The sequence below is a fragment of the Embiotoca jacksoni genome, unplaced genomic scaffold (genome assembly GCF_022577435.1).
Source record: "Embiotoca jacksoni isolate LCO1_2020_lvr unplaced genomic scaffold, fEmbJac1.0.p SCAF_1, whole genome shotgun sequence".
NCBI lineage: Eukaryota > Metazoa > Chordata > Actinopteri > Embiotocidae > Embiotoca > Embiotoca jacksoni.
Genome location: NW_027185229.1, coordinates 1,607,765 through 1,629,636, shown reverse-complemented (window position 1 = coordinate 1,629,636; position 21,872 = coordinate 1,607,765). Strand labels below are relative to the sequence as shown.

At 42.4% G+C, this 21,872-nt stretch overlaps 1 protein-coding gene across 3 annotated transcripts in view; it reads right to left on the bottom strand.

The window, feature by feature from the left end:
* Window positions 1-423: 423 nt before the first annotated feature.
* The window catches only part of LOC138201080 (sodium-coupled neutral amino acid transporter 3-like), a 36,705-nt gene continuing 15,256 nt past the window's right edge, over window positions 424-21,872 (bottom strand). For all 3 annotated transcript variants that reach the window (XM_069154211.1, XM_069154231.1, XM_069154220.1), the window contains 14 exons: window positions 21,647-21,740; window positions 18,679-18,794; window positions 13,633-13,706; window positions 13,435-13,527; window positions 13,185-13,266; window positions 8,560-8,642; window positions 6,967-7,025; window positions 6,498-6,644; window positions 5,708-5,787; window positions 5,186-5,286; window positions 4,600-4,724; window positions 4,357-4,501; window positions 3,443-3,546; window positions 424-3,104 (listed from right to left, as the gene is read on the bottom strand). In XM_069154211.1, coding sequence (XP_069010312.1) covers window positions 3,000-3,104; window positions 3,443-3,546; window positions 4,357-4,501; window positions 4,600-4,724; window positions 5,186-5,286; window positions 5,708-5,787; window positions 6,498-6,644; window positions 6,967-7,025; window positions 8,560-8,642; window positions 13,185-13,266; window positions 13,435-13,527; window positions 13,633-13,706; window positions 18,679-18,794; window positions 21,647-21,740 — 1,408 coding nt within the window. In that variant the 3' untranslated portion in view covers window positions 424-2,999. The remainder of the gene's footprint in view (window positions 3,105-3,442; window positions 3,547-4,356; window positions 4,502-4,599; window positions 4,725-5,185; window positions 5,287-5,707; window positions 5,788-6,497; window positions 6,645-6,966; window positions 7,026-8,559; window positions 8,643-13,184; window positions 13,267-13,434; window positions 13,528-13,632; window positions 13,707-18,678; window positions 18,795-21,646; window positions 21,741-21,872) is intronic.

Below are 21,872 nucleotides of genomic sequence, written 5' to 3'. Positions count from 1 at the left end.
TAATTATTATATAAGTGGTCACTGAAATGTGAATATCAGAGATCCTGATATGATCATACTTTGAAACGCTGAACGCGATCTTACGTTGCATGACATGAAATAGCGCCGCGGCCGGTGCTCGTCACAGCTCCATACTGACACCTGGTGGACTGAAAGGGAATTAACAACTTCTTTTACTCGGTTTTAAATTCAAATTTAAACTTTATGCAGTGTTTGCCACCGGGACAATGTAATAACCAGAAATTGTACAAAATATATTAAGAAAATAAATGCATTTATGAAAATAATAATTTAAATAAATAAAACTACAAATTAAAACGGATTCTTTGCTCCAAATGTCCAGTTATATACTGCATCATATACTCCATTTAAAGCTTTTGTTATTCTGCGCATTCATATTTAACAGATGATGAAAGATCAAAGTTTTGTTACCCCATTATCTTTATTGCAACATTGTTTACAGTACAATAACTGCCAGCAACATATTAAAATATATAGAGATACAAGAAAATAGACATGAATCGAAGGACAAAAAGGTTTAAAAGCACTTTGAAAATGATTACATTTATATTTTTAATCGGACTAAAACTTTAATTGCTATTTACATTATACAAACTAGATATGAATATAGAATATAAAGGGTATACATTTATATACATTATTTATAAATGCTGGCCGATGTCAATATTTAATATGTTACGATTCAATCATACATGTTCCATTAATCACACGGAGAGGAAGACTAAAATACCACTGATCTCTCTGGAGAGGTCCTCCGAGATCATCCCGCGTCAGCCACTAACACTGTGTCCCCCCATGTTGTTGCTTTTTTGTATTATTTTTTTCTTTGCCTTTGTGAGGTGTTGATCGGTGCACCATTTAGCCAAAAATCAGGGTCAAAGTAGGAAGAGCAGGTCGGGGATGAATGAACCGCTGCATTGGTTGAACAACACCAAACACGACGTGACGCCCCGGTGGCTGATTCAGATGATTCCTCTGCATACAGGTACATTAAGACAACCAAAAATATCCACTTAGAGTCAAATAAAAAGGGATTCAAAGAGGTTTGTTGTGTAACAAATAAACAGGACAATATTCAGCTACCCATACAGCACTTATAGTAGTCTGGTGTAAGAGAGTTTATCATTAAAAATAATGAAAAGTAGGCGAGTACACCAGCTCACTGACAACTCCCCGTTAGTCGGTTACCGCCTGCAGAGAAGCAGCGAGGACGACGACACCGTTTACCACTGACTATAAAAAGACATGATGTAAGAAAAAAAACAATCATTTTGCATTTCATCACTGAATCAGATTCAACCATTAAAAACATGGACTTTAAAACAACAGTTAATCTATGGGTGGTAGTTATACTTCAGGTGCAGCTTAAACAACACAAATGCATATAGGTCACTACGGTTGAGATACACCGGAGCCATGTTTTCGTCTTCTTTTTTTTGTTTTAAAACACAGACACTTAAAAACCTCCAACAGTACATCCAAATATTTAGTCCTAAAGAAACAAAGCAGACTAAAGGAGGGAGCTAATGATCACAGGGGCTGACAGAGAACTGCAATGTCATCATTTCAAGTAATGTTTGACAACCATCGATACGCTACGAATTCATCACCTACATATCATCGAGTAACTGATCAAAGATTTAGATATACAAAGGGGCCGTGCCCTTCAATCACATTTATTCAATATGTTTTGTTTCACCTTATTAACGGCTACGAGCAGTTGTGCTTATCAAAAGGAAAAGTGCTTTTGCTAACCGCCCAGGTTGGTCATAGATCATCGCCTGTCTTGTCTGTTTCTGTTTGGGATCAAATATTTACAGACGCCGGACTGAAACTAAGCTTTCAGGAGGTGACCCTGTTTTGGTTATCTCTGATAACTTCCAGGAAATGTTCAGAAATAACACATCAAATCTTCCTTCTTCAATCTGTGCCGTCCACCAGACGGACGACGTCCTCGGTACCATTAATAACCGCCGTCTGCACAGTAATACTGAAAAAAAGCACATTTTCTACGCTTCCTTTTCCCCTCTGGACACTTTAATGTGCTCCCGACCAAACCTGCCTCTCTCATATCGACTGGCTCAGTCAGCATCAACTCATCGCGCTGTACTGCATCATCTGAGGTTGTTCATCAAGTAGAGATTAATAATAAAAAATAAACATCTAGATCACAGGATGTAGGAATGTTCTGATAAATGTGCTCTCTGCTCTCGGTCGGAGGTGAGAAGGTGAACACCTCCGAAACACAAAATAAAATAAAGCGCAGCAGCAGCGCGACGTTAGTGGAGACGGAGCCGAAGGCCGAGCAGCTTCAAGGAACGTTCACATCTTCATGCTGCTTTCACAAAGGAAGCCAAATGTTGAACTACTCCTTTAAACTGAACCTCCCATCTGTGCAGCAGCTTTTATTTCACTTTCCTCTGCAGTTGCACGCGACGGAAAAGATGTAGTTATTCAAATAACTTAATAATAATAATAATAATAGACATAAAAATCATAAAAGAATTGTCTATCAATAAATGTCATTCGACAGTAAAAAGGGAGTCGTGTGTTACAATCTGAGAAGCAGGTCGCAGATCATCTTAGAATAAAACACGGGCAGGTGGAGGAGGCGGGGCAACACAGGTACGACAGGTACGACAGATGCAGGTGGATAACGACAGCAGCTCTCTACGTCGGTGCTTTTCTGGTTTGATTATTTTTTTTTGCTTCTCACGAGGCACAGCCTGTAAATGTCTCCACAGATCTTTGTGCACCCGGCCTCTCCGTGACTTCTCTATCAGCTTTCCGGGAGAGCTTCCTGGCCTGAATAACGTGACCTCATCCGAGCGACTCGGACTCTGAGGCCAAAATCCTCTAGTGGGAAAACGTGTGACGGGCATCTTCAACACCAAACATGATTCAAAGTAAAAACGGGAACAGTACAACACGGATCTAGATCAACAATATAAAACCTGAAAACGACAGAGGGGCGGTGCCTAGTGACCGCTGCTGGCTTGACTGGTGCCCGACGTCCAGTCGATGATGATGAAGCTGAGGCTCATTATCATAAACAGGAAGCCGATCCCGGCGAAACACGCGGCCTGAAAGAGAAGCAGCGATGATGAGTTCAAGACAGAGACGGAGGACAATACCAAGAGCCTGTAGGTGAGGCGTTTAAGGAACATCGGTAAATTGCAGCATTTAACTCGTAACACCAGAAAATTCAAAAATAACTCTGTTCCTTAAATGTCAGTCCAGTTTTGCACCGAAATATGTTTTCTATTTTGGTAAATGCATCATTTGTACATTTATTTTTCATCATTTTTAAGCCAATCTCACACAAAGGAGATAAACAGTAACTATGGAGACACATTAGACTCAAAACACGCAAACACGAACCGAACAGAATTTAATTTTCTGTTACTCTGACGATGCTCACCAGGATTTTGGGGGCCGAGCGCAGCGGCTCCTCTTCTTTGGGTACGATACGAATGTAGAAGACAGCCGGGAAGATGAAGATGAGACACGGGGCGGACGTAGCACCTGGAGAACACACCACAAGCACCACATTATTCAGGAAACGGGTTCTCCGTGAACCCTTCAGCTCTCATTACGTCCTGCAGCCGCTCTGACAGCACTGAAGTGACGATGTGGAAATTAGCACAAAAAAAAGTGGAGAAAAAAAGGTCTATTTGGTCCACAAATAAAAACGAAAAATGACGATACGAAGCTTTTGAATGTAATGTTTGAAATGTGAATGAGGCGGAAGGACTAGAAATACTGATCAGTGTTCATAACTCCAAAAAAATGTAATAATATCCATTTACAAATAGTTCATTTCTGCTCTCGAATGCTGCGTTCAGATGTTGTCGTATTCACGCGTAGAGAAGACCCCGCGTGAACGGCGCCCTCTTGTGGTGTTCACGACTTCTGAACTCGACATTTTCTAGAAGCCTCGAGTTCACGAGTTGTGACGTGTTTGTTTACAGAAAGGTCAGAGGTCGTGGAAGTTCATGTTTGGTTGGATGTTCAGCTGATATGTTGTAGTTTTATTCACGTAGAGTTTGTCTTCATAGCTTAGATAATATTCGACCAGATCGTAGACTCAGCTACTAAGTCCAATATTCACTGTTTTTGGTTTCTACAAACTCATGAGTGAGATTCTGTCCTGGGATGACTGTCTGTTGTTTGGTGCTGAGCAGGTAACATACACGGAATATTTTGAGGTGTCTTTCACTGCCTGGTGTGTCCAAAAAGGAACCAATGAAAATATGCCAGTAAATTTGCAGGACGGACAACGACTCAACGAACTAAAAGTGTCTCTTTAAAGTGTCGACCTCCCGCCGAACCTACCGATGACCCCGAAGATCCCCAGGATGTTGGGGGCGAAGATGACCAGCATGTTGATGAACGTGAGCAGAACGATGGCGATGGCGATGTGGCGAGGCCAGTAGAAGGTCTTGTTGGGGAACATCATCTGCTGAATCGCCCGCCGAACCTGATCATTACAAAAATAAAGATTTATTGTTTCATTCACTCATAAAGGGACGAGTGAGCGAGTCCGTGTGTAAACAGGAAGTGGAAGCGGAGACTCACAGGAAAGAGCACGATGGGTACGGTGAGTGTGACGGCGGTGAGCACGGCGACACGCACGCACAGGATCAAAGTGTCGTACGGGTCGATACGACTGTAGGTGTGGAGCAGCTCCGCTTCCACTTCACCTGGACGCGGAGAGAACAGAGTCAGAACGACACGAAAACCCCAAAACTAACGACAACAGGACCTCCAGAACACAAAGTGTACATAAATACTGATATTAAAATGAGTTCACTATCTGTAGTTGCACAATACTGCAAACACTTTCACTGGGGGAAAAAAGAAAAAAAAAAAAATAGATTTACAGTCTGACCACTAGAGGGCATAGATGTCCCATGATGCTTTTCAGCCGACAGACTTCAGTGTATATCACAGTGGTTCAGACTTCATAAAATATGCTGATATGAAAACAGCAATCAACTGGCATGAATAAGGAAATTAAGCAAAATGAGGTTGTGTGGCCAAAATTAGACGAACGGACAGAGACGGACAGACAGACGGACAGACAGACGGACAGACAGACGGACAGGCAGACAGACAGACGGACAGACAGTTCCTGTAGATGAAAAGGAGGACCAGGCCTCACCATAGAAAGTTAGGTATCCAAACAGAGCAGCCAGGAAGTACATGATGTACATGACTGCGATGGAGATGTTGGCCACATGCTGCATCTTTTTCTTTGTGGGACTGAAATCAGAAAATTTAGCCATGTGATGTCACACACACACAAACATACAATATTTGGCAATTAATTGTCAAATTACTGTATATAAAAAGCATATATGGCCCAGTCACTATAAAACACCACCTTCAACTGCGGAGCTTCTTCTCTTGCAGGAAAATGTAAAGATTAAGTTACATTTTTAAATTAATCTACAGAAAAGCGAGCAACAGTGGTTCAAAACCGGATGATAATCCAAACTAACAACATGCTACTGCGAGCAGCGCCGACACATCTCACACTAAAGTGAAAGCAGTGCATGTGACTAGGTTGTGATCAGCCGAGCACCAAACACACACAGTAGCTTGGCTCTTTGTCATGCAGCTGATTTCTTACCCAAAAACAGACTTAGCAGGAGGGTTTTTTTTGCATCTCAAGAAAACATACTTGCGCAGCTCTGTGTAGATGGGAAGGACCTCAGGGTGGCACACAAAGGCAAACGCCAGGATGGGGATGGTGTAGGCCGTCTGAAAATGAACCCCAACAGGTCACCATAGATACAGCAGCGCCATCCCAGACGTCTTACCACCAACCTCGCGCTCTACTGCCCGTTACTCCCTCAGACACATCACAGAGAGCTAATTGTTTCCCTGTGATTAACTCGGGCCTGGCTGCACACCAGCTTTAGCCTATTTAAAAATGCCTTCCTTGTGAGCTGCTAAGCAGCAGGGACCGGCCTGGGGAAGCAAAGTCTCACATCTTTAAGGGATGCTGCTAAAACCCAGATGAGATTTTATAGAAATCTGTAAAAGAAAAATGATCTCCATAAAATGATGTAATGTCACAATGAATCTAGCTGTGATTAAATGAGCATCTTCTGCTGTATTTAGGGTGTGTAATTTAGAAAAATGTCAAGCCTTTCCCATTCCATGTCTTACTCCACAGAGGGCCAACTTGGAGATCTCACTCTATTAAACTAAATGCCAAAGTGATTTTTAGACTCCTGCAGACAGCTCAGGGGTCAGCGCCTGCCTGGAGCCTCGCATTAATCACACCGTGTTGTCGACCATTAACGGCTTGATAAAGGTGCTGCAGACCAACACTTCCACGCCGGGATCGGGAGGTGATCTGGCGACATGCTGGAGACGGCTATGTCCTATAAGTGCGTGGCTCTCCGTGGCCATGGCAGTGCAGGTGAATGTGCAGGATTCAGCGTGAGCGACATGCGTGAACATACTTGGGAGTTGAGGTTGGCCATTTTGGGAATACAGGCCGGATCGGCCGCCCCGCCGGGATCGGCGATGCTGACGTTCAGCACGCTCGCGGTGCTGTTGAACGCAAAGTCCACGAAGGGACACGGGATGTTGAACTTCTTGTAGATTACCTGTAGAGTGTAGAGAGGAGAGGAGCTGAGAAACAAAGGCTGAGGGCCACGGTTCATTTACAGACAGGCAGGAAATGCTTCACCACTGACAGAGAGAGACAGAGACGGGAGAGCGTGGAGGGGATTACAGCACATAGGAAGAACTAGGTCAGAGGAAAACAGACAGCCTGCAACTGCAGCACACAAACATCAGTCTACGACAACGAGAGGACACGTGAGGGAATACTAAAGAGGAGGTGGGAAGGCCCCGCTGCAAATGAACAGGCGAGAAACAGGCGTCATGTCTGGTCACACGTATGAACACCGAGATCAGAGGACTTACGGAGATGAGGAAGAAAACCATGCAGCTCAGTGAGAAGCCGCTGGTGTATCCCAGGTACCCTGAAACACAGAGGCGTCATCAGCACGTCGCCACGCTCCATCTCAGTCATGTAAACATGATTTAAGACAGTTTATATGGATCTCCCATCGCAAGCTGATTATTAATGAGGTGAAGCAGCATCTTCCTGCCAAACTGCACCTTCATCAAACGTCGTGCAGGACGACACCGCAGCTCATTACTGCGCCGAGCGGCTGCGCTGCTGTCGGCGGGAGACACATTCTTACGAGAGGTCGGCCAACACGCCTCATTTTCTCATTTTAAACTGCTTTCCTCATTCTTCCATTTGTTTCGTTCTGTGTGTGCCATAAGAGCGAGTTTCTATTTTTAAAAGTGTCATCTAGCGGTGTTGGTAATAAAAGTATTAGCCGCGTACGAGGGAACGTTTCAGGAGGAGAAACAGTTAAAATGGTCGAGACGAACAAAGGAGGGCAGCGAAATGACAAGAGCTGACTTGGCTCCGAAACATCCGTCACTGCCAGGAAAAATATTAATAAGGCAACAGCATAGTTCAGAGGAGGAACATAAAACATTCATGGACGGGTCTAAAAGCTTGGCAATAAACCCCTGAAGTAAATAAATACAATATGTGGCTTCAGTTTAAAAACTTGACTTGGACTTTCATACGAGTTAGAAAAACTATTATTGAAGCAAAAGGTCGAAGTTGAAGCCTCATTAGTGACAAATGTAGATGATTCATCACGATGTGAAACCTTGAGTTCCTGTTCTGCCCCCATATTTTAGAAGTTTTCTTGGCTTCATTCCTACAGAATATCTTTGCCATTTGATTTAATAGTAATATATTTTATTAACCTCACCAAACCTTTTTGTTAAAGCAGGGCCAATATAATATTTCAGAGAGGGAATAATTCATTCAAGTATAATTCATTAGTAATGTAGTGCTTCATGTCTGAATTCAGAACGTAGTCTTGTAGCTTTTTAAGGGTGTTTCAATCAATCAGTCTCCAAAAAGGCCGATTAGAGGAGGCAATCACATGACGTAAAACTCTCTGCGCTCAGTTTTTACATCGTTAAGAGCAACCTTATATTTTATGGCGGCTAATGTAAACTGGAGACCGACCCGTACTGGTTTAATGGGACTGATGTTGCCTCAGACACAAGGATGAAGAAAGAAAAATATAATATCAATATATCGACAGAGATGTCATCATCAAACACTTGTGATGGAGAAAGAGTTTACAGTTTAAACTTCTCATAAAAGATAAATATTAGAATATAACATCTGGGATTAAAACACAAATAGAACAATTTCCTCCTTGTTCTACATCATGTCCTGAAAAGAAAAAAAAGATTTCGGATTGAAAAATAAACAAGCCGATGCTGATTTATCTACGATAGCCCAATAACAGTAAAAAAAAAAAAAAAAAAAATCAGCCAACCGATGAATCAGTCAGCCTCTAATGTTAAATAATATTTCATGATTGTATTTTCCGTGTGCTCTATAAGCATGAGCAGCATTATAAAGCTCAGATGACATCCGGCTGTAAAGAAGACGTGTTCTTCCTCAACACTCACCGAGCTGCTTCATGAGAGCCAGCGGCAAAATCACTGCAACAGACACGATGATCACCAGGTAGTTTCCGTTCATGTACCATTCCCTGCAGAGGCAGAAACACACGGACAATCTCACGCATTGATTTGGAAAAGCTGGGCTTAAACACGTCTCTCAATCTTACTTCTGTTAAACGCTACTGCGTCAGATATCGATCGAGCGGATGCAGCAAAAAAAGAAAAAAAGTGTGAGCGCAGCTAGAAAAGGAGCAACACCAGAATAAGGATGTGCTGAGCAGTTTTATTCACATCTGAACAGAAAGGAACACAAATTTAAACTCAGCTGGCATGAAATCAAATATTTAGAGTGGAAAAAATAAGCCTCTTTGCTGCCCACAGTGCAGGACAAAGAAATGAATGTCCACAGTATTGTTTATGGGAAATTAATTAACACGAAGAAACATGTATTTTAATTGTGCTGACTGAGAAATTAATCTATTTCTGAATAAATTGATACCATAAAACCCTGGTGGACAATTTAATGACAAAATAGTTTTAAAATGGATTTTTAATTGAACTTGTCTTGCTGTCACACGTGTGGGAAAACAGTAATATACATGTTCGAAGCTTCTGGCAGTGAGAGCGGATGGCACAGATTGAACAGCCGGTTGGTCTGATGGCCTGCTTTCCTGCTGCAGGTTGATTATTCACCACAAACTGTTTGGAGTTGGCATGAAATATTCTTTTCCGTCTTTTAAGTCACCGTCAACAAACTCTGCAGCACAGATTTGGAAGAAATTACCCATCAGCCCCGGGATATGTTCATTATGAGCTGGATTTAACGTGGAGTTAAAAAGTAATTGCTATCTTGTCAAAGACAGCTCTGCTTTGCTTCCCGTGTCTGTTCTTCAAAGCGGATGCTACCTGGTTAAGAACATGCTTTCAGGACCTCAAGTATCCTTATGAGATGATTAGTAAACATGAAAGCAGCAGAAGTCACCCAGACATTAAGATCAGGGTTACTCAGCAGCGCAAACAGATAAACAAAGTGACAGGTGGGGGAAATGAGCAGCAGATGGAGGAGAGCAGGTACAAGAACTGCTGTTTGTATGAAACTGGAAAATGTCTAATAAAAACTAAAAAAACAACTACATCTGGGCCAAGTTGACATAAAAAGCTACATTACATCCTGGACGAGCCCCCATATTTTACGACCCTGGCAGCAACATCAAGGAAAAGGCAACAAACCCAATCATCAACCATCAGTGATGTCATCAGCCATCAGTGATGTCATCAACCATCAGCGATGTCATCAACCATCAGTGATGTCATCGGTGGTTTGTGAACATTATGAATCCTCCAGTTCAGATTCTGTCCGTCACCATCTTTGCTAGTTCAGAGCGGTTTGGAGCAGGAAGTGACCATATTTGGACGAGCTGGGGGAGGAGCCAGCGGTGGATCTGACCGACCTGATTGGAAACCATGACAATGCTATGTCCCGCCCACCGATAGCTGTAGCCTGACTGCACCACAGGCCTGTCAATCAAACAGACACGCCCCCAAAAACAGGTCTTCTTGAATCTTCTTTTCTAATGAATGAGGGATTATTTTCAGATAGACCTCCAGAAAACTAATAAGAAGGAGTGACTTTAGCTAACAACACCGAGATAACTGATGGACACATTTTATTCACTTTGGATTTGATGAGAGAAGTTGAATGGGAGTCTATGGAGCCGGAGGCTTTTTGGAGCCGACCTCTAGTGGCACTCGCTGGTATTGCAGCTGAAGACACTTCTGGATCGGAACCATTTTACAGACCTGAAGCTACAAACACTTTTATGTACAGTCTGTGTTCAAATAAGAAAAAACACCATTTGACTAAATAGAAGAAATTACATTGAGACGTTCCACCAAACATACAACAAACAGACGTTGAAGTCACATGCAGCTACAGTACGTTCAGGGAAGAAACCTCTGGGAGTTATGTTTTGAGTGACACTTTAGGGCTGATTACTTTTTTGTTCCCTCTCAGGTGCAGAGATACAACATCTGCTGCAACACACACACACACACACACACACACACACACACACACACACACACACACACACACACACACACACACCTAAAAAAAAAAGAAGAGGCTGATTTATCCAGTTGTCACTCTGCCCTGCAGCCATCTGGACACAATCTCTTGATACACGCACACACATAATCACAACATTTTCCTTAAACACATACAAGCACACATAATCCCTCTAAAAATCTTCATCAGCAAACATTCATACCTGCACTGACAGAGCAGTCGCTGTCTGAGGAGCTGAACATGTAAGCAAACAAACACACAGCCTCAGGTGGTTATTAATGTGCATGTGAGCTGACACACAACCAGATACATAAATAGAAACACACACGGGTGTTTATAAATGCAGAAGGTGGACAAAACATCAGGAGTCTGTCTTTATAATTTTCAGTATCAAATAACAGTTTTACTAAACCTTATGACAGAGCACTGAAAAGATAAATGCAAATTAACTTCTGATTATGCACCGCATAATTATGAGCACAACCCTTTTATCTGACTAATTCTTTATTATCGGTTTTGAAATTTCTTTTTAACACAAAAAATATTACGTTTTTTCAAAGTAAAGCTAAATTAAATTCCTGTCATGGAATATCTAGTTTCAACTTGTCATTATACCGTAAGATATCGTTTGTTGTAATGTATATCATGTCGTAGCTTCCATCATTGTTGTTGAACTATATCCTACATTATACAGTGAATAGGGTTTTATTTGTTGCCGTGTTATTGTGTTGGACTGCATCAGACTGCGAGGTGTCCCTGTTATTTTGTCCACCCCAGCACAAACACACACCCACTGACAGGACCAAACGCCACGGGGACGATCTCGTCTGCCATTTCCAATAAACAGTGATTGTTGACTGTGGTCCACAGCGCCGCCGCGGCTGCACACAGAAAACCGAGCCGACAGCAGAAACAACGTGGGCATGTTGTCACTGCATCACTGCTGCGGTGGCTGCGTGTAGTGGGACACATCATCTAGACACGGTGGTGGTCTTTATTCTCCTCCCTGCAGGTTCCAACCAGCATTTGTTTACAGCTCTCCAGCCTGTTGTTAACATGCTGTATACGGCGCTGCTCTCCAATAAACAAAAAGGAGGTGAGGCGAGGCTCCGACTCGGGCGGGTGTAACATCACACTCCCAATCCATCCAGGAAGTGAGTGTTGTTTGTCTCCGAGGCCACCTGCACTCGCCAGAGATATCCCACGGTTTACGTTTTCAGCTGTGGAGTCTCGCTGTGTTTTGATGTTCTCGGTGGCCGTGCTGCTCTCCTCCTCCTCCTCCTCCTCTTCCTCCTCCTCCTCCTCCTCCTCCACCAGGGTCACTATCACAGCTGCTCGGCACATCCAGAGTGGCACCGGGCGCCGACGACAGGCGCGGACACGACTAAAATCTTTGCAGATGCAGGACACATGTTCATGAGGTCATATTGATAGTGAACTGACTTTTGTACTTCTCATATTACGTGCAGGAGAGGTGGAGTATGTGGAGCAAGTTTGATTTTTTTTACAGAGATCAGGAAGTAGAGCCGAGCAGTTATATGCGGTGTCCCTCCATGTCTGTCCAGACTCTTATAATATCTACAGCGAAGACCTTGAAGGAATTCGTCCAATAAATCTGAACAGTTGTTGCCATGTCAGCAGATGATGCTTCAAATGTGGATGTTGCTGCAAAAAGAAAGAAGCTGCAGATTCTAAAAGGTGGCGCAGTTTCAAGGTGGACACCGGAGATTAGTGCCACCAACTCACACCGCTTACTAAGTCTGAAACCAGTCCTGAACCAGCTTAAAATCTAGTCCAAATAACATCTGAAATTTGTCTAAAACTGGTTTCAAAACCAGTCCAAAACCACATCTGAAACCAGTTTAAACTAAAACCAAAACCAAGTATGAAACCAGTTTAAGCCAAAGATTAGTGTCACACATTCCGGATCTGACCACCCGTGGAATATGGTCACCGTCTCCCCTTCTGTTCCTGAGATATGGTGATGGATAATGGCCAGAAATGTGTTTTTGCAGAACATGTCTCTGTGACGCTGACCTTTGACCTTTTGGACATATAATGTCATCACGTCATCATTTTATCTTTTTTAGACATTTGTGTGAAATTTTGTCATGATTAGAGCATGAATTCTTGAGTTATAGTGACAAACATGTTTTGTGCGGTCAGAGTGACCTTTGACCTGTAAAATCTAATCAGCTCATCCTCAAGTCCGAGTGAACGTTCGTACCAAGTTTGAAGAAATTCCCTCGAGACGTTCCTGAGTTATTGTGTTAATAAGACGGAGACGGACGGATGGACAGAAACCCCAGAAAACTGAATTTTACTGTCACGAAGGCTTAAAAATGTTCAAATTCTGCAGCTTTTAATGCAAAATAAATCAAAATAACAGCTTGACGATGTGTCAAGCTGTTATTTTGATTTATTTTACCTTGCAGAAGTTCTTTTAGTGGAGACCACAAAAAGTTATTTTATTCTCTTGCCAGAATCATTTCTCATCTAATTCCGTGGACCTGAGGTCCCTCCTGGTCCTGACAGTGAGCGTTGTGTCACGTTGAACACTCACCCTGCCGGATTGTCCACCTTCAGGAACGCCTGGATGACCAGAGGGAACTCATACTTGACGATGTAGAGGTAACTGGACATGGCTGTGGAGGAGAGGTGAAGGTCACACACACACACACACACACACACACACACACACACACACACACACACACACACACACACACACACACACACACACACACAGCGCTGTCAGAGGAGGTTGAGCAGCGCGTGGATGCGTGAGGACGGACGGCGGCGTGCGACCTCACCTCCGATGTTCTGCAGCGTGATGGCGATGCCTGCCGCCATCTTCCCCGGGGTCCCGAAGGCCCTGTAGCCCAGCTGCTCGTACGCACGGATACCTGACAGCACCGCGTGTGTTAAACCCTTTCAAACAGTCTGATAACACACCTTTCTTTGTTATTTTAATGTCGGCTCATTAGCAGGTCGTCTGGTTGTATACGTACCTACGATTCCAGATAACTTTAGCAGCAGATGGATGGAGTACGATGAGAGGACAGCGACCACCGTGAGGAGCGACCTGAAACCAACAGACACGTTACCAGAGCTTCACAAACCTCTTCATCATCATCAGTTTATTCAGTTCGATTTCCAGGCTGTACGTGAGCCTGTCAGCTGTTGATGCAGCTGCAGCACGTTCTGACTGCATCTATATAGACCGCAGAGTCCCTGTGGATCCTCGTTACGCTGGATTGTGACTCCAGCTGAGCTGAGGACACACCCCCCCCCCCCCCCCCCCCCATAGAAACCAGCCACACACACACCAGATGGACCGTTCATTAAAAAAAAACCACAATGTTCAGTGCAACGCTGAGATTGACAGAAGGAAGAAGATCTTGTGTAAACAGTAATCTTCGTGGTCTTTGTTCCTCGGCGGTGGAGCCAGTCTTTCCCTCCACGTTCAGTTATTTCCTCAGGAGGAGCAGCCGATGAATCTCTCTGCTCTGACTCATATTCACCGTGTAAACATCCTCCTCATGTCTTCTTACTGTGTTCATCAGCTTCTTTCTTTCTTTTATATTTGATAGTTAGATTATTCTATGTGGTTGCTGACACAGAAATGTTTTCATCTTTTTGATATAACCATCACGGAGCTCAAAGGGATAAAAAGAGTCTAAAGTGACGAATCTTTCCAGAACAGACGGTCTGTGACTGAAATATAGAAACAAAGAACACATCTGCTGTCAGAATAAGAGCTTTACATGATGTTTGATTCATATTAATTCAACACTCTTACAGCTGGAAGTGTGTATAAAACAAATTTAACATACAGTATTCTTCATTTTAATAATAAGACCACGTTTCCCACAAACCCCGTCACTTCCTGTTGTTCCTGTTAGCTGGCAGCAGTTTGTTTTGATGGTGAGATGAGAGAGGGGGCGGAGCCTCGCTGACTGGAAATGAGGAGTTATTTTTGTTAATAAAGTGAGTTTTGTTTGTAAAGGCGAATTTACGTCGTAATAATTTCAACAGAGTTTCTGTTGACGATGTTTTTGCAGAAAAATCGCGGGAATTTTACAGAATTACAAACGCCTGCAAATACTGAGGGGATCGTTTGAATTTGTGTTCATTATTGTGATCGCAGGATTGTGATTTCCTGGAGGGACTGATAAGAGTCTACGTGTTTTTAACATAACTAACCATCCCGAATCTTCTGACCTCAGAAACCTGAAGCCATACTGACAAACATTTGTAAAATAAATTCTGAGATCTCCAAACTGTCAAAACACTAAGGATAGAGCTTATTTGTGTAGTCTTAAAAGACAGATGTCCTGTAGTTTCCATCTATTAGTCTACTAATTTATCATTTATTATTTCTTTTTGAATTATTCAGGGAGATGTTTGGGAAACAACAATTTTAAGAATTGTCTTAGAATCTGACTCTGACATGAAGACGTGTCGTGAATGAGCCGCTGAGGACCGACTTCCTCTGACCCGGTTCACCTCGCTCCCGTTTCGCTTTTCTTTTTTCTGCTGGCAACGTTAACTCTCCCACACACACACACACACACACACACTCACACTCACACACACACACTCTCTCTCTCACACACTCACACACACACACACACACACACACACACTCTCTCTCTCACACACTCACACACACACACACACACACACACGCACACGCTCACGCACTCGCACACACACACACACACGCTCACGCTCACGCACTCGCACACACACTCTCTCACACACACACACACACACGCACACGCTCACGCACTCGCACACACACTCTCTCACACACACACACGCACACGCTCACGCTCACGCACTCACACACACACACACACACACACACACTCACACACACACACACACACACACACACACACACACACACACACTCTCCAGGCAGCCTCGTCTTTCACCTCGTCTTCAACTCTTGGCCAGTTGACAGGTTTGTTGTTTGTTTGTTTGTTTGTCTTTTTTTCCAGCTCTGTGGCAGAATGCTGGTCTGACTTGCGGGCGAGGATTTGGTCAGTGAAGTGGCGGTGGGAGGACAGATCTGCTGACAGTCCGACAGACTTGACACACTTGGGTCACTGTAGCTCTGCTCAAAGCTTTCCGCCCCGCTGCATTCCTCTGCAGGCCGGGCCGGCCGGGCCGCCGAGGCGCTGCAGCCGACTCAGTCTGACCGATACCAAACACAACCGGAGCGGAAACAAACGGCCTTCCCAACACGTATCAGATATATACAACATCATGAAGTAGATCCAACGAGGCCAACTTTAGCCCGAACGCTGTCCTTCACTCACGTCCTTCGTGTGAACACTGTAAATTGGGACATTAAATAGGATTAGAGACGCGATATAAACCATAAACATAACGTTTATGTTCTACGACCCGCAGCTACATTTTAAAGTTGAGCGACCTCTAGTGGACGGAAAACGATGACACTGTGGCATCTCGGAAAAGAGACGTAGTTCAGATTACCGGTGGATGTTCCACCGCGAGTCGGGACAGTTTTTTTAAAACCGTGATTACTGTTGCCATGATGCCGAATGTTGCGCAACTCTGTACACACAAAATAGTTCAAGTCACGAACTCACGATATTGTGTATATTTGACGCAATTTCTGCGACACCAGCGATATTTGCGTGAGCTTTAGAAAGTATTACGGCATAAAGTCGCCTTTTCATACACAACTTGCTTTATTACCAAAAATAACTGCTCATTTACAATCAGCACGGCTCTGCTCCCGTTTCAAACTCCTGTTCTCTAAATGGAAAAAAAAACAAGGTTTTATATATTTCTGTGATGTGCAGCAGGCTTGTTATCGCAGAAAGTTATGACATAATATGACTCTTTATCAAGTCGTTGTTTTTTAAAAATCCACCGCAAAATCAAACATTTCTGATCACAACGATCACCAAAAAACAAATCTTGGTGGGACTGATTTGAACTCAAACCGTCATCGTTCGCTGACCAAGTGGTTTTTGTGGTTAAACCAAACCAGAGGAGATAATTTAGGAAACAAAAGGCTGGTGTGGTTCTGTAGGAACAAGAACAACACGTATGACTCAACACTGTGAAACATGTCCTGGTGGCCTTTTGCTTTCGGGCCCTCGTCGGAGCAGCCGACTCATTCTTTGAATCTCCTGACCCCGCTGTGAGCACGACCTCGGGTCCAGACTGACAGTTAAAAATACAAAGAAAAGATGAAATGTGAATTTGAATGTGATCACAGATCCACTATGCCTTTGCTGAACGTGTCACTGACCCCGCATGTGTAACTCCATTGTTCGATGGCAGATCATGGAGTTATGCACACAAACACGCGGCCTTTCATCTGCAACAGGATGAACAAATACACGCTACCTGCAGCGTTTGGTCACGTACCATCAATCTGCACGCGATTACGTGAGTGAAATATCAACTACAGTCGGTTTCAAACACAACCGGTGACGCCAGGTTCAACGAGTTCAGACGGCAGACAGACGGAAAAACTCAGTCACATCAAAATAAGGAGCTTTCTCCACCGGGAGGGAAAATCCTCCAGACACGACCGCCGCGGAAGAAAGATGAAATAACGTCCTTCAAAAGCCTTTCAGGAGGAAAACACCTTCTGATTGACAGATTGGAATCTTGAATGCTGACGTGGAAAGAGTCTCCGCCCCCGAACATCTAAAAGAGGACTTCACCTGTCGTTGTAACTCTGCACTGACATTTTATTCAGGGATGTTCTCGATAAATAAACTGTCACCGGGTTAATCCTCGAAGAAATGTAATACCGGGCCCTTTAATCTTCCGCTAAAAAAAATGCTGAGCTCAGCCGGCTTCTTGCAGCAGCCACGATCTGACACCATGAAGAGGAGGCGTCAAAGCAGCTGGAAGAAGAGGAGGAGGGAAGCGGACGTGTTGATGCTGCCGCGGCTATCGAAGGAGATTAAACCTCCAGACGTAAACCCGATTATTTTGGAGAACTGTGCAACAAAAACAGATCAACCTTACAGCCGGGAGAAGATTTAAACGCAGTAACACGAGCGTGTTTCTTCCTAAACGAGCGTGTAAAGATCTGGCAGCTTCATCTCATATTACTGTCCTGGTTTATAAGGAAAGATATGTTGCATCACCATGAAGACATAGTAGAAACCAGTTAGTATGTAGAAAGACACAACAATGATCTCGACAACTTTTAAAAGACGACGCTGGTGATATTCTGCATTTTTCTGGTTGTGAATAAAAGACAAAAGATGCTGTGATGAAGGTATGAAAACTCTTTGGGCCTGATTTACTAAGATCTCAAATAAAAGGTCATAAATTGCATCTTCCTTCCAAAAGTTTGAACTTTTTTTTTTGCACCTGTTTTGCAGCTGATTTACTGAGTGATTGCTTCATTGAAATCAGGTGCAAATCTCTGTATTTAAATGAGGGTTTGTGAAACGCCCAATATTACATATGATGGAGGGAAACATGCAGAATGGAGAATTTAACGTGTGTTAAACTGGACATTTGAAAGACGCAGTCTTCACTGCACGGCGTTGGTAGATCTGATGGACATTTTCTTGCGGGTGGTGTGAAGTTCGCAGGTGATTTTACACACGTTTAGTAAATCAGACCCTTTGTTGCTAAAAAGGTCAAAAGACCTTGAGTGCATGTAAATCAGCCACATCTGCAGTCGACTGTGACGTCCTCAACCCCACAACGTTGCCATGGAGACTTTTTTTTTTAAATGTTAAGCCTCACATACGCAGAGACATTGTGGGTATTTTGGGCATCTGTGTTTGCAGTTACTCGTGTTTACAGCTGGTGTAAATGGATTCTAGTGAGTCATTAATCAGAACTATGATTTTATCCGACAAACGTCTCCGAGCCGTCAGCTTGTGAGTCTGAAACGGGCTCGGCTGCCGGCCAAGAACACGACACAGTTACAGCACGATTACGTGCCGTGTGTGCGACGCAGGAAAGAGCGCGGAGGGGAGAAGGTGAGCGAGGCGTCGGTTATGGTTTTGTCACATCGGATGTGTATTGGAGTGACTCACAGAAACAGGACGACTCCTGTGTTGGCCATCGCGTACGCAAGTCCAAGAATCCCACTTCCCATGATGGCGTTGCCCAGGTTGAAGACGGACATCCCAAACGACGTTTTCCCTTCAAACTGAGATTAAAGGAGATGACTAAACATGTTAAATCCGTATTATGATAATACATTTGGAGCGTGCTCAAACCAGCATGACATCACACCCTGCTCATCACTAGACTCTGCCTTCTCCATGGCAAATATATAATTAGAATTGAATTTCATGTAATATGTAATATAATGTAGTTTACTGAACTAATAAGGAGTGACTTTAGCTAACAACACCGAGATAACTGATGGACACATTTTATTCACTTTGGATTTGATGAGAGAAGTTGAATGGGAGTCTATGGAGCCGGAGGCTTTTTGGAGACGACCTCTGGTGGCACTCGCTGGTATTGCAGCTGAAGACACTTCTGGATCAGAACCATTTTACAGACCTGGAAGCTGCGAACCTTTAATATCCAGTCTGTAGTTTTATATCCAGTCTGTAGTTTTATATCCAGTCTGTGGTTTTATATCCAGTCTGTGGTTTTATATCCATTCTGTAGTTTTATATCCAGTCTGTAGTTTTATATTCAGTCTGTAGTTTTATATCCAGTCTGTGGTTTTATATCCAGTCTGTAGTTTTATATCCAGTCTGTAGTTTTATATCCAGTCTGTTTTATATCCAGTCTGTGGTTTTATAGCCAGTCTGTTTTATATCCAGTCTGTGGTTTTATATCCAGTCTGTAGTTTTATATCCAGTCTGTAGTTTTATATCCAGTCTGTTTTATATCCAGTCTGTGGTTTTATATCCAGTCTGTAGTTTTATATCCAGTCTGTAGTTTTATATCCAGTCTGTGGTTTTATATCCAGTCTGTAGTTTTATATCCAGTCTGTGGTTTTATATCCAGTCTGTAGTTTTAAATCCAGTCTGTGGTTTTATATCCAGTCTGTAGTTTTATATCCAGTCTGTGGTTTTATATCCAGTCTGTGGTTTTATATCCAGTCTGTAGTTTTATATCCAGTCTGTTTTATATCCAGTCTGTAGTTTTATATCCAGTCTGTGGTTTTATATCCAGTCTGTAGTTTTATATCCAGTCTGTGGTTTTATATCCAGTCTGTAGTTTTATATCCAGCCTGTGGTTTTATATCCATTCTGTAGTTTTATATCCAGTCTGTAGTTTTATATCCAGTCTGTAGTTTTATATCCAGCCTGTGGTTTTATAACCATTCTGTAGTTTTATATCCAGTCTGTAGTTTTATATCCAGTCTGTAGTTTTATATCCAGTCTGTGGTTTTATATCCAGTCTGTAGTTTTATATCCAGTCTGTGGTTTTATATCCAGTCTGTAGTTTTATATACAGCCTGTGGTTTTATATCCAGTCTGTAGTTTTATATCCAGTCTGTAGTTTTATATCCAGTCTGTGGTTTTATATCCAGTCTCTAGTTTTATATCCAGTCTGTAGTTTTATATCCAGTCTGTAGTTTTATATCCAGTCTGTGGTTTTATATCCAGTCTGTGGTTTTATATCCAGTCTGTAGTTTTATATTCAGTCTGTAGTTTTATATCCAGTCTGTAGTTTTATATTCAGTCTGTAGTTTTATATACAGTCTGTGGTTTTATATCCAGTCTGTAGTTTTATATTCAGTCTGTAGTTTTAAGTTTTATATCCAGTCTGTGGTTTTATATCCAGTCTGTAGTTTTATATTCAGTCTGTAGTTTTATATCCAGTCTGTAGTTTTATATTCAGTCTGTAGTTTTATATCCAGTCTGTGGTTTTATATCCAGTCTGTAGTTTTATATCCAGTCTGTGGTTTTATATTCAGTCTGTGGTTTTATATCCAGTCTGTAGTTTTATATCCAGTCTGTGGTTTTATATCCAGTCTGTAGTTTTATATCCAGTCTGTGGTTTTATATCCAGTCTGTGGTTTTATATCCAGTCTGTGGTTTTATATCCAGTCTGTAGTTTTATATTCAGTCTGTTTTATATCCAGTCTGTAGTTTTATATCCAGTCTGTGGTTTTATATCCAGTCTGTAGTTTTATATCCAGTCTGTTTTATATCCAGTCTGTAGTTTTATATCCAGTCTGTTTTATATCCAGTCTGTAGTTTTATATCCAGTCTGTAGTTTTATATCCAGTCTGTGTTTTATATCCAGTCTGTAGTTTTATATCCAGTCTGTTTTATATCCAGTCTGTAGTTTTATATCCAGTCTGTTTTATATCCAGTCTGTAGTTTTATATCCAGTCTGTGGTTTTATATCCAGTCTGTGGTTTTATATCCAGTCTGTAGTTTTATATCCAGTCTGTAGTTTTATATCCAGTCTGTGGTTTTATATCCAGTCTGTAGTTTTATATCCAGTCTGTAGTTTTATATCCAGTCTGTTTTATATCCAGTCTGTAGTTTTATATCCAGTCTGTAGTTTTATATCCAGTCTGTAGTTTTATATCCAGTCTGTGGTTTTATATCCAGTCTGTAGTTTTATATCCAGTCTGTTTTATATCCAGTCTGTAGTTTTATATCCAGTCTGTTTTATATCCAGTCTGTAGTTTTATATCCAGTCTGTAGTTTTATATCCAGTCTGTGGTTTTATATCCAGTCTGTAGTTTTATATCCAGTCTGTTTTATATCCAGTCTGTAGTTTTATATCCAGTCTGTAGTTTTATATCCAGTCTGTGGTTTTATATCCAGTCTGTAGTTTTATATCCAGTCTGTTTTATATCCAGTCTGTAGTTTTATATCCAGTCTGTTTTATATCCAGTCTGTAGTTTTATATCCAGTCTGTAGTTTTATATCCAGTCTGTGGTTTTATATCCAGTCTGTAGTTTTATATCCAGTCTGTGGTTTTATATCCAGTCTGTAGTTTTATATCCAGTCTGTGGTTTTATATCCAGTCTGTAGTTTTATATCCAGTCTGTGGTGCCTGAGATGTGTTTGAACGTACGTCTGTGAAGCGCGTCGTCTTCTTGTCCTCCACCCCCGACATGAACTCCTGGTTCTCCGGCAGGTTGGCCTCCGTGTTTTCAGTTCTGTGAGGGCTGATAATCAGAAACACGGTCATAAGAACAGGAAGCAACCACACGAATCGATCGAGATTCATCTCACGCTCAATCAAAGCCGTTTCTTTTTTTTACAGGCTCTTCCACATGCTCTGGTTCTGATGCTTTCAT